Here is a 14,012-nt window from a genome sequence, read left to right on the forward strand (position 1 = left end):
ATGATAGTAACAATACTAACAGTAACACTGAAAATAATAAAAAGTGTAACGAAACTTTTTATTACCCTTAGGAACAAGGTTGGTTAATGGGCATCAAAGAAGATACTAATGAAAAGGGTATGTTCCCAGCAAATTTCACAAAACCACTGTGAAAAATTTACTAAATTCGTCTATTACACTCCAATGCTCACTGAAACGGCGTATTCTATTTTGAGAATAGTTACAATATTCAAAGTGAGAATCACACAGTCATCTGAGGTATTATACATATGAAAGAAATAAATAATAAATACACAATGAGGGGCAATGGGAAGGGGAAAGGGGTGTGATGAGATAGTTATGCTGGAGGGTACTGTGGAAAATTAAGCACCCCAAAGTGCCTTAACCCAGCCACTGTCTGTGCCAACATTCATTGTTTGTAATATGGGATTTTTCTCCCATATCCCATGTACGAATACACATCATTAATAATCAAATGAAATATTTAAGTAATTAAATAATATATTGTAATACATCACGCAGTACTATAATATAAAACTTATATATTAAATTAATATTATTTTATGAAAGTGTACATAGAATTATACATTTTAAGAATATTTTATGGAATAACTTTGTGGCCACTGAAATTATCAGTAAGAACTAATTGTAATGTTTAAGACACCTCTATAATGCCCTCTTTTGGCAGCCAGTTATCAAACTTTAAAAATCCAATTATCTGTCTGCATTCTTATATTAAGATTTTATTTACTTTGTGACGAAAAATTAGGACTCGACCCAGACAACGGTATTAACATAGATAACATGCCAAACTTTCAACGCAATTCAATAGCATATAACGAAATAATACAACTAATACATCCTTACTTCAATACATTGCTACATAAGAGCAAAATATTATAATATTTAAATTAATGAGAGCATTAGGATAATAAAATTTTCTACATAATTCTATTGAGAAGAGTATTATAAGTTCTACTAATGACACATATTTGAAGATTCGTTCTTAAAAATTTATTTATATTTTTTATTATATTATATATATTTGTTCTATAACTAAGTATCTTTCTCTGGTATACATACATAGAACATCGAATGGCGATGATCAATTAAATTACTATTACTGCCCTTACATCCACTGTAGCAAGAATAGAACTAGTGGTCCAAGGAAAACAATTTGTAGTGCTAATTAATACTCGTTAAATAGATTTATTAAGAAAATTTTACATCAAACTTTATGTAACAAATAGCGTTATAATAATAGATGATTACGAAGTAGTGCGAGGAGATTACTGATTTCAGCTTCCATTAAGTTGTGTGTCTTTTTATTTTACTGTATTGATCTGAGACATACAGAACACAGGAAAGTTGGATTGTTTATAAATGAAAAGTTTTATGGTTGACCGATTGATCCATTGTCACACTAATTATTAATCCCATGTACAAATTCAAACTGTGGACGAATATGTTAATGCGTCATATATTACAGGTGCATATTAAGAAAATATGTTGACCACATGTTACAATTACATAGTTATGATAATCATAATGATAGGGAACGGACGTATATTTATATTCTACGAAGAGGACCAACAGAAAAAGTAATTGAAAAGCAAAAAAATATTTAAATAATAATAATAACAAAAACAATAGCATCAGTATACTCTGTTTTTAAGTATGTATAACTAGAATCTAGTAATTTATACGGAAATTCCATATGAATTTCCAACTCATATCAAGAATATAATAAATTTAATATACAAAAAAATTGATAGCTATACATTATAATACGACACATCATGCTTCACTTTAATATTACTCTTGCAATTATGACATAATTTGAATAAGTACACAAGTACATTCCATTGAACTACATACAAATAAATATTTAGTAAATAAAATTTTTCTTTCAAGAAAAAGCAATATAAAATTTTAATATATAATCTGTTATCATTGAAATTGTTATATTATATCACATTTAATATACGATTTAAAAGTGAAGTGTGAAAAGTGTTTGTTCTAAATTTTAATTAATCTATTTTGTTCATTTTTAAGTATACTTTGCAATAATTAAAAAAGAAATATCCAAAATATGTATTGCGAACGTGCCAAAATGTTATATATGCGACTGTTAGATTAAAATTGAACTCAAGTTTTGATATTACCTAGAACAGTTACGGACATTGAAAACGCGAATATTTACAAAATGTATTGAAAGCTATATGCGTTTCAGCAATAATACGAATAATACTAATTGTTCGGCAGTAGGTCTATTAATATTACTAATATGATAAATTATTTATTTCATTGGAAAATTAAACAAATGCATTTAATTAACTTAAAGAAGATAAGTGATATATTGTTCTTTTTTACTTTTCGGTAAAAACGATGTACATTACAAATTTGCCAACAATATTATATATAATGTAAATGATATGTTAGTTAATTATAACTGATATCATAAAATAATTGCACTTAATATTTCATTTTAATATACTTCTGTAGCATAAGGTCATTATTACGAATAATTTCAAAGATAGATTATACAACGAAATGTGCTTGAAAGTAATAATTATGTCTACTTATCTTCTTTATGTTGTATTTATTTATTAATGTAACATAGGAGCATAAATTGTTAATATTAATTAGAATTTTGAATGCACCCAAGTAATAATATTGAGGTTTAAAATTTAGTGTAGCAGTGGAGCAATCAATTGTTATATCATTTGTCATTTTTATGTCTTGTTGTTTATTTTACTGAATCAGTTAGTCATATCTTTATAACCTTAATATAAACTATAATGCGTATATATATGTATATATATAATATATATATATACATTTATCGCTTTAATTGTCCTTTTCAATTGAAGACGATTATAATAAATGATTACTGGTTTGTAACATAAGTGTTTATGATTCAAATATGTGTTCTGTTTAATACTCAACCTTAAAATATACCTTTCCCTTATACTAATCTATTAAAATTATCTCCTGTGAAATATTAAAAATTTATATTTTGTTTTAATAAATAATTTCATGATGTAAGTAAACCATTGGATTTGAATGACAAAAGTTAAAATTAAAAATGTAACTAGAACAGGAATTTATTTGAAGATAAAAGATGTCACGATTTCATGAGCAAAGATATAAACGATGGAGTGATTCTAATTTACATAAACCTTGTTTCTACTGCACACCAACATCAGAAGAAGAAGTACCTCTGTATGCATCGCAGTTGTTGTCACCTCTACTTTCAATAACACATCAATGTAAACCTTTCGAAAGAACTTCATCACATTATGGTTTATGTGATAAGCAGAATAATGGAAGAACGAAGCCTTTAAGTTTTTACGAATCACAAAATTTTAAGGCAATATTTTAGTATCTTTATTTGTAAGATAAAAAAGTTTATGATATATTGATATATATATATATATATTACTTATAGAAATTGAATTATTTGAAATGCCAAGAATTTGAAAAAATACGAGGAAATTTAGAATTACATTTAGCAGAAACTCAAATAGAAGAGGCTTTAGCGGAAGATAGACAAACAGCTTTAATGCGGCATTTAAATTTAAGTATTACTGCTCTTGAAGCTCTTGCTCAGTATGGACAATCTTTGCAAGTATCTCAATTAACTGCATGTAGGGTGCTTGATATTAGTCATCTACTTGCACTTCCTCAACCTTACTCTATGAATTCTGAACCTAATACTGTAAATTTAACAATGCATCTCCAACAGGTATAACGATTACTTCAATTATCATATATGTATAAAATAGAAAATTAAAAATTGTGATCATTATTTGATCATTATAATCCAAATGAGAGAATTCAAAGAATAATTTTTATTTTTTTTATAGTTAATATTAACTGTGTCTTAACAAAAAATAATGTATATATATATTATGTACTTAGTACTATACATCTTTGGGTATTTCTTAATTAATCATTCATATATAATTCCATACATGTAGTTTAGTTATTTTAAAAATTATAAATATATGATACATACTAGTTGAAAGCGCAGAAAGAAAATAAATTGATGATCCTACAAGATTTGATGGAACAGTGTTCAGAACACATAGCACTTCCAAAGCATTTTAATGATCTGATGAATAATAACTGTATAAGGAAAAAGGACTTTTACAAAGCAACAAAGAACTTTAAAAACTTTCTTAGTAATTCTATATTATCCATATCACAAATAGAGAAACTACATCAACAATACGATACTATTCGCAGCAATTATCAACGAAGTAGATGTATGTTAGATTTGGAATTACCAAAACTGATAAACATGTATGGCATAAACAAGAGTAAATAGTTTATTTACAAAAATGTTTAAAAAAGATTCCATAAGTAGTAAACAATATTGCAGGCGTTTAATGGCACTTTGTGAAGGCTTTGAAAAAATTACGAAAGTTTTTGACAACAAGGATGGTGATAATGAAATTGTAGCATTATTTAAATTAATTGGAGAAAAACTTTATATAAAGGATTCAAATACAGGTAATATACATATGATAAGAACATGATATAGTATTTGTGTTCGTCATAATTTTATTTTTATATTTAATAGTAGCAATATCCCATGTCCAGGATTCATCAAAACCCAAATTGTGCCAAAAATGTAAAATAAACTATGTAGATGATAAATAAATAACAAAATAAATGGCTTATTCTATCTATTGCTTTTGGTCCTCTGACTAAGAAATATATATATGTATACATTATATGTATATAATGATATAGGGAAATTGTACATTTCATGAAACCTTATATTATGACACTAATCCTATTATTATATGTATAACTGATAACTATAAATTTAAGTTGTAGGATTTTAATGTTTATCGTTTTAAGTATTGCATTCTTTTGTATTATATACTGCATTTATATATAATTTTCATTTATTTTTGTACCTCTCGTTTATTTAAATTTTAAGATTATCCACATTTCGTGAAAAAACTTTATACAGTAATTAACATATTCATTATTATTTTATTTAAATGATTGTTAGTTAAACAGGAAAACATTTATTTTTAATTCATAATTTTCCAGATAGAAATGAAATTAAAATATTTAAAACTTACCATTCCTAAATTGTACAGTGTAGACTGTGTAGATGAATTATACCAGTTGTTAACATTTACATGGGAGCATACTGCTTTTTCTAAATAGGAACATTTTTTATAACAATAAAAAAATTTGAAAGTTTTTCATTCATTGTAAATTAAGAAAGAACAATGCAATAACTAAATAAATAAGAAGTAACAGACTATAAGATGTTAGCTTGTTGCTTATAGATAATGATAATAATATATTAAATTTGTATTTTGAACGAAACAGTATCTTACGCGCCATCTAACGTTAGAGACTTCACTTTAAGGTTATTTAAATAAAAATCTAAATTATCGGAAAGATAGAATCGCATTTGATACAATATTACTAAAAATTCATTTATTTTATATCCCATTTGTATACAAATAAGGAACACAGCTATAAATATATATAATTGTTGATATTTTGTAAGTATCTCTAAGTATCTATTTAGTGAATAAAAATAATTAGAAAATTTGTTATATTACGAATATATACAGTTAAATACAGATAAAATATTCGTACGTTTAGAATACGTTTGTGGAGTATGTACTTTATTATTCGTAGAAACTACTATATATGTTACAAAAGTCAATGTCTATAAGATTCGGCTCGTATCTTATATGTATTATAAAATTATCGATAGAAGTTTCTAAATTCCGAGAACGAAACTATGCTCGATAAAAACGACGCGATTATCGGGTTAATCCACGATCGATTGCACAATAATTTCAGCGGTACGTTTTCAGTCAACAATCGAGACGTATTGTTTGGTGTACAAAGTGCATTCACACGAGATACTCTTTCACGAAAGTAAGTACATATAGCGACATCGTATACTTTTCGATGACGGGGATGAATCAATGGAAAATCGCGAGGTTCGTTTCAAATACACCGGTGACATGAGAGGGGCCGGCGTGAAAAAACGAAAGGGCAAGAACAGTGGCAAAATATACGGGAGGAAGAAAGAAGTAAGGATTCGGGTAGTAGAAAAGGAGAAGAGGCGGCGTGATAAAGAGGGAAGAAGATAGAGAGAGGGAGTGCGCGCGTGATCTCTCGGTGGCCGTGTCGCTGCGAATCGTCAGAATCGGTCGGTTGTACAGAGACGAGTATAACCTATATCCTGAACGCCGCGGCGCTGTTCCATTCTCCGTGCCTCCTCCCTGGCGGATGGCGGCCGCACCTCCTCCTTCTCGTCGATTTTAATCTCGTTAGCGAACACGTGCGCGCCCCGCGCCTACAGACCGCTATACGACGACCTACCGTATCGGGGCTTCGCCAATCTGGTTTTGTCTAACAGGATTCTCGAGCGACCGAGGGTTGATAAAAGGCTGCGTACCGAGCGGGCGCGGCGCGAATCGCAGGAGGAGTTGCTCCGCTCGAGGTGTAGGCGCTCGTGCAACACAGGCAATAACAGCAGACGACCTCGTCATCGTCTTCTATTCTGTCGTCCTCGGTTCGTTGTTTCCGTCTACGTTACCTCTCGTAATCGCGTTCGCTCGTTTGGCATACGTCGCGTATAGGTTGCGTGTGTGCGCGCACACGGTGCATATTCAGTGTGAATCTATCTCGTCGCGTGTGCGGTACAGAAAGAGTACCCTAAAGAGAGAGAAAGAAAGAGAGAGAGAGAGTGAGAGAGAGAAAGGAAGAAAAAGAAAGAGAGAGAGGGAGTGAGAGAGTGTGTGAATCGAAGAAAGAGAGAGAGATAGGGTAGGAGAACGAAACGAAATAGAGAGGGGGTGAGAGAGAGAAAGAGTGTGAGAAGGAGATAGAGAGCCGGTGGGTTACCACACCCAACCGCGCCGGGGACCGAGTGAACGAGTGAACGAGCCGTACGAGAGCTCTCTCACGAGTAGTACGCGGGTACAGCGGGGGACCCAGGGACCGACGGTCGAGATTCGACGGAGTACAGTCGGGACTCTCTAGATCTCGATCCAACGGGCCTCGCTCTCACGAAAATCCTCTCTCGCTCTCGTCTCACCAGAATTGTCGAAATCGCGCCGCGAGCAAAGTACGCGCGTGTCTCCCCCGCTTCCTCGACGTCTCTCACGAATGCGTTTCACGTTTCGTTGCAGCAGAACGTGCGTGCGTGAACAAAGAATAAGGAGAGAAAAGACCGAGAAGGAGGGGCACATCAAGCAAAGGAAAAGAGAATAGGAAGAGGTAGATGGGTCTCGGTTCTAAAGAGAATCGAGGAAGAGAAGGTTAAAAAAAAGGAAAAGAGGCAGATAGAGAGAAGCTACCGGCCGAGGTTCGTGCGTGTGCGTACATGTGTTGATGTGTCGCTGGCGTCGTCGAGCCCTAGCAGGAGTGCTCCGTCGCCGCGTGTGCCGACGTCGTTAAGAATACGGGGATTCCGGAGACGCGTTCGTCGGATCTACGTTTACGTCTAGTCGCTGCCTATCTCCGTGCACGTTGTCGTCGTTGTCGTGGATAAGTGGTGGTGAATCGTGCTAGTGGCAATAGTAGTGGTGGTGCGGACGATCGGGAAAGGTTTGATCGGCTTGGCCAGGACGAGAGGGAAGGAAGAAGAGAAAGAAACCACGAGGACGGCGACGAGACGTCGTCGCTCGTTCGCGGTGGCAAGGTAATATCGGCCCGACGACGATACCGTGCCGTCGAGCCCGCTGCTGTCTACGACGAACCTCGCCGCCGCTCGGCAATCACTCGCCACCACCGCAAATCGCTCGTTCCCTCTCTCCCTTTCTCCCTCCCTCTCCTCCCTTTCCTCCTCCTCCTCGTCCTCTTCCTCCTCATTTTTCTCCTCTCTTCCTCCTCCATCCGTCGAGGATCCTGCCGTCCTGAGCTATGGCGTGCTGCCTGTCGGAAGAGGCGAGGGAGCAGAAACGAATTAATCAGGAGATCGAGCGGCAACTCCGAAAGGATAAACGAGACGCCAGGCGGGAACTTAAGCTGCTACTTTTGGGTGAGTTTAATTTTTCCTCTATGATACTTCAAAATCTCCATCATTTTTATCTTTACGTGATCGGTAACCGTAAACCGTAGCTCGTAAACCGTTCTTATCCTGCATATTTCGGTAATTCGTCTAGTGTTCCGTATTCGATGCGTTCTCTTTTGTACGATAACTACGCCGCGTCGAGCTGCGCCGCGACGTGCCGTGTCGTGCCGTGCCGTGCAGTGCCGTTCCGTTCCATTCCGGTCTGTTCTCTCTGTCGTGTTTCGACCCGTGGCTGCCGTACCGTCGATCGAATTATCGGGTGTGCCGTCTTTTTCTTTTCACCACCGATACGTTCGTGTTCACCGTGTTTCCTCGCTTCATTCACCGCTTCTCTGGCAAATGTCATGCGGTTCTCTCGGCCGGATCACCGTTCTGTCCTGCCCAAGATCGACCACCGATCGGAGAGCACGAGTGTAGTTGACCCAATCTAGCCGGCGTGCGCTTGACAGCTCTCGACCATAGTCGCTACACGATACTCTGGGGCTTTTCTGCCGGTCGACTATTGTACGCGGCTTTTCCGAAATTCTGACAAATTTTATTTCCTTTAAATTCGCTTTATTTAACGAGTTAAGACGTTGATTGTCACATATATGTATTTTGCCCTGGGAGTGGCGATAGATTGAAATATACCGTAACATTTCATTTTTGCAAAATATTGTATTGTACCTGTGCATTTTTTTCTGACAATGTTATCTACATTACTCACATTGCCGACAATTTTTTATTTCATGAAATGTAATTTATTTTAGTCATTTTAAAAAGTTTAGTAAAACGTCGGCGACCAATGATCACCGACCGTGGCAGTTAACGCGTTACCGATTAAAACAGGGGAAACCGTTCCTGCTCGCTGTCGATGTCGAACTTTCGTCGCGAGCCCTCTAGGTTATCTCGCGTTGCTTAACGTTGCTGCCATTGTATATCCACGTACTTGCTTACGATCACGCACAGATTTCTCGAGCTCGGCGGCATGTAAAGAGACGCAAACGTTTTTAGAAAATTGCCAAGATATTAAAAGCCGTTTTATTATTATCGCTGCTTTGTGGGCTGCCGATTGAGCAAATCGATTTTCCCATACGAGAAATTATCGTGGATATGATTTTTATAACGTTCTCGTTGCACGCTGCGCCGCGCTGCTTTAATGAAATTATCAGATTAGCAGGAACGAAGTGGAAGTAGCAACATTTTTTTTTTACCACGATGTAAATTAATTCGATGCTGTGTTTCACCGGTTATCCCCGCTATCAGTAAACGAATTCTTCCGATAGGCAGGAGGAGAACCGATTCTAAAATTAGTACAGTTATCGAGAGGTTCGTGCTGATCTTACGTGTACTCCTATATCTTATTCATCTACGCGCTTGTATAGATTTTTCACTCCATGGTAATTTCAGCCTTGTTTAATCTAATGTGAAGCTTGTAATGTAATTTGTATCTTATAAATCTATCTTCTATTTCTAAGTTACAGACAGTGCTGTGAGAAAGACCTCCGATATCAATTTTTCGTTTTATATTCTGCAAACGATGTTTGAACAAATTTTAGCTAATATTGGATATAAGATCGTGACATATATTTTTGATATTTTTGATACAGTGATACGATATTAGTTAAAATACGTTAAAACGTCGCTGTTTGGATATAATGCGAATATTTATTTCGTAAACTGTACGCCACTGTATACGAAATTTGCATCGTAAGTAATAATTCTATTGTTCTTGTTTATCTCGATGCCTATGCAATCTGAGCATGCTGGAATAGTACCCTTACAGGAATCTTACACACCATTATACTATTTGTGAAAACAAGAAATGGAATTCGTAAAATGTTATCTAAATTAGATATGAGCATAGTTGAATATATCTACTATTGAATCGTCTATATTCCAAGCTCTTCGCTAGTAAGTCACGAGCCACTTATACGAGCAATACTTATAATTAGTTTATATTGTATCAGACATATTTTCCAATGTGAATTACATGTAATACAGTGCCGAGCATATAAATAGAGAAAGTTCATATATCAAATGCAGTCCACTTACGATTAGCTTGTAATTTGAGACTCGGCATAAAAATTTGGAGGCTGTTCTTTATTTCCAGTGCTTCAAAATACATGTATTTTTAAATTCTATATTATAGGAAGAAATAGAAATAAAACTTTTTGTAATATGAATAGTTGAATTTACATTGTAATTAATTTATACGCTCGCCATTGTATATGGTGTGTTTATACGTATTTAACAGAACAAGACAAAAATGGATCTAAGAATACTCAATTCTTTTTTACATATCGATATTGTGCAACGACCTAATGATTAACATACCGATACTTTTTTGTACATTAGTTTGGTCGAAATGTATATGTCCTATGTGCATGGGTCCCATAGTACGGATAGGATGTTTATGTCCCATTTCGTTTCTTAATCTTATTTTCTAAATCAATACAAAAATATTTGAAAAGTATATATTTCATACAAAACAAAATTTAAATAAATTCTATATCCATTGGGTGTATTTGAATACATACAACAAAACATTTTTTTTAATTTCAAAAATAATTTAATAATAAAAATAGGTAAAGCGTAATACTTAATTTAAATAATACAATAATTATTTAATTACAATAATATATTTTTTTTTAACTTGATTTAAAAATAAATATAGTATAAATTAAATCTAAATATTAAAAAAAAATATATATATTTGATATATTTTCGAGTGACGAAGAATCACAAATTGAGATGTACAAGATATTTCACATATTTAACATGGTAATATAATTTTAATTCAATTAATGCTGATAAATACTGATTTATCACAGAAATATTTTGTTCTTTATGAGGATTCTTGTGAATTTAAATGTATATATTTAACTTTTGAATTTCTAAATACATACTCTGATGCGCTACAGAGTTTTGCGAGATGAATAGTCTTATATTTCTTGCTATTAATATATATTAGCGTATACATTTTTCGTGAATTAAATCATTCGTTTATTTTACTTCAATTTTTAATTATTTTACTTCGGTTGGATATGGTAGATATTTGTTTTACGGTGTAGCACGTGCAATCATTTTTATAATAATGCAGTGTTATATATAAAAATATAAGCACAAGGATTTGATATTTAGATTAGGTTGTCCAGTATAAATTCTAGTACGTAATTAACTATTTTATTATAGTTCTAATTATTTACTACACTGATACTGTAATGCTATAATATACTAATAATTTCTAATTATTCACTACTTTGGAAATTGTAAAGAAGAATGAAGATAAACATAAAAGAATATATTCCGATAAAAATAACTACATAATATGGCTTTAAGGTTAATGTTTCTAAAAACATGTTATTTCATCAAATATAGGTAAACGCGAAAAATTAACATTTTTAAATAAGAGAATACTTTCAATATTACCGTTTTTGTAAAAAAACGCTATATAAATAATGCATCGAGACTTTTATATAGTATGTTGTTTATATCTAATAAGAAAGTTTTTGAAGCATCAAATATTTTACGAATGCATAAAATAATTAAACTACGCGATTAATTAAAAGCGTCGCAATTATCTTGATGATTTGATAGTTCATCATATTTTACTCATTGTATACTTCTACAAATAGAATCGATAATTAATTTTCCTCGCATAATTATTCGGACGACAATGTAGAGCCGAACATCGAGGAATGTGCTATTTCTGTTACAAGACTTCGGATATCTCAGTGTGTTTCACAATCTTTTAAATATAAATGAAAACTAAGGGGGAAAAATTAGGAATGTCCACTGATAGCTCGACTTTACGGTATACGTACAGCGGATTTTATCGATAACGGCTGGAAATACACAATTTAATTATACAGCAGTACATAATAGGTCGATTAGTAATAATTACAAAGTAGAAATGCCCACCAAAGATAATATTAAAAATTTAGTATGGTGAATTAAAAATAAGAATTTATCTAGATTAGAAAAGGACAGAATATCGTTGCTTCTTTCATTTTGTAATATTTCTTACTACTGTAAATTTAAATTACGTGAGATATACTAAGGCTACATGTACAGCAGGTGAATGAGAAACGAAATACCTGAATATTAATAACGTGGGTGGATGTTCCTTATTATAATAATGAAAATCGATATTTTCTTGTCTCAGTGCTCTGCTTATAGTCAGTTTGAAAAAAATTAAAATAATGTAAACCAGTTATATGTTTGCTCATAATTTGTTTTATTACAATTGAATAATATCGTTCACTCACCAAAGGCAAGACAGTAAAAATTAAACAACATTAGCAAAAGAGATGGACAAAGAAATTTCAGAAATCAATAAAAGCAAAATTAGAAAAATTACAAGTTTTGTTTTATCAAGATATAAAAGAATGATGTAGGATAATAAACACTTTATGGAAATCTAGTACGCAAATTAAAAAGTCATAAAAAATTCCATGAATTTAAAAACGGGTAGTATTTATTATAGGGCTATGAATACTTCAATTTTTTCAAACGTCATAAAATTGTAGGATTTACACCCTTGGACAAAAAGATAGCACATGTGTGCTATCATTAATTTCTCATAGATAGAGTCCGAATTTCCCAAGTTTGACGAATGGCATATAAACAGTACCTTGTAGTAATAAGGTATATGAGCTTGAAACTGTATCTTCGCTATTCCTCTTGTATTTATCAACAATGATTGTGAAATCCGGTCGGCGAAATGATAGCACACCAAGCATTTTGTTTCCATTCCTTAGTATTTCTGTGTATTCTGAGTGGTGTAGACGTAGTGAAAAGTAGAAGAATTTCATTAGAAACCTTACAAATTTCGATTCAAACAATGGGACGTGGAAAACAGCTAAATAGTGAAGAGATTCAAACAGTTTTGAAATTAAAGAAAGAAAACTTTACTATTTCTAAAATTGCAAAAGTTCTCAGTAGAAGTCGGAAAGTCATTTATAATTTACTGAAAGATGTAAATAATTATGGAACAAAAAAAAGCAGTGGGAGACCTTCCGCGATTAGTACTCGTGAAAAACGTGCAATTTTACGTGCCGCGTCAAATTCGCTTCTCACGTCACGTGAAATTGCAGAAAAAGTTGGCGTAAAAACTAATCCTCGGAATGTCAGACGTGTACTACAACAATCCGCGCACATAAAGCGGATGAAATTAAAACGAAGACCAGCTCTAAAGCAGATTCACAAGGAGCATCGATTATATTTTGCAAAAGAACATATACGGTGGAACAAGAAGTGGAGGAAAGTTATATTTACAGATAAAAAAAGATTTAATTTAGATGGCCCAGATGGATTCAATTTTTACTATCATGATGTAAGAAAAAAAAAATTGTCACAAATACGGCGTCAAATGGGTGGAGGTAGCATTATGCTTTGGGCAGGTATTGGGTATAACGGAAAGACTGATTTAATATCAATTCGCAGCAAGATGAATGCTATAACCTATCGTAATTTGATACAAAATCAAATTGCAAAGTACGCAACACATATTGCGAGACAAGATTTTATTTTTCAGCAAGATAATGCTGCAGTTCACACCGCTAAGGTTGTGAAAGAATATTTTTCAACAGAAAATATTGCAGTTTTGGACTGGCCTGCATGCTCCCCCGATTTAAACATAATCGAAAACTGTTGGAGTAAATTAAGCAATGCCGTTTATAGAGAAAATAGGCAATTTGAAAGTATTAATCAGTTAAAAAAGTGCCTTGAAGAGGAATGGAGAAATATATCGCTGGATTATATTAGAAAACTATATCGTTCTTTGCCGAAACGAATGCTGGAGGTGGTGGAGAATAAGGGAGGATCCACACATTATTAAATTTTAAAAGGTTTTTTATTTTTGTACAATTTAGTAGATAATAAACACTACAACTTTTGAAAGTGTGCTATCATTTCGCCGACCGGATTTCACAATCATTGTTGATAAATACAAGAGGAATAG

The 14,012-nt window shown here is 33.2% G+C and overlaps 2 protein-coding genes across 12 annotated transcripts in view; both read left to right on the plus strand.

Annotated features, from left to right (window-relative positions):
* The window catches only part of LOC132908999 (amphiphysin), a 139,120-nt gene extending 136,195 nt beyond the window's left edge, over nt 1-2,925 (plus strand). For all 4 annotated transcript variants that reach the window (XM_060963553.1, XM_060963551.1, XM_060963554.1 and 1 more), the window contains one exon: nt 72-2,925. In XM_060963553.1, coding sequence (XP_060819536.1) covers nt 72-152 — 81 coding nt within the window. In that variant the 3' untranslated portion in view covers nt 153-2,925. The remainder of the gene's footprint in view (nt 1-71) is intronic.
* Nucleotides 2,926-5,868: 2,943 nt separating this feature from the next.
* The window catches only part of LOC132909012 (guanine nucleotide-binding protein G(q) subunit alpha), a 67,657-nt gene continuing 59,513 nt past the window's right edge, over nt 5,869-14,012 (plus strand). For 2 of the 8 annotated variants that reach the window (XR_009658476.1, XR_009658477.1), the window contains exon 1: nt 5,879-8,035. Coding sequence is in view for 6 of the 8 variants with exons in the window: in XM_060963591.1 (XP_060819574.1) it covers nt 7,918-8,035 (118 nt within the window). In the remaining 2 variants the exon portion in view is untranslated. Of the gene's footprint in view, nt 8,036-14,012 lie in introns of all 8 variants that reach the window. The other 6 variants (XM_060963590.1, XM_060963591.1, XM_060963593.1 and 3 more) reach the window with 6 other exon arrangements.

This window comes from Bombus pascuorum, chromosome 7, assembly GCF_905332965.1.
Source record: "Bombus pascuorum chromosome 7, iyBomPasc1.1, whole genome shotgun sequence".
Lineage (NCBI taxonomy): Eukaryota > Metazoa > Arthropoda > Insecta > Hymenoptera > Apidae > Bombus > Bombus pascuorum.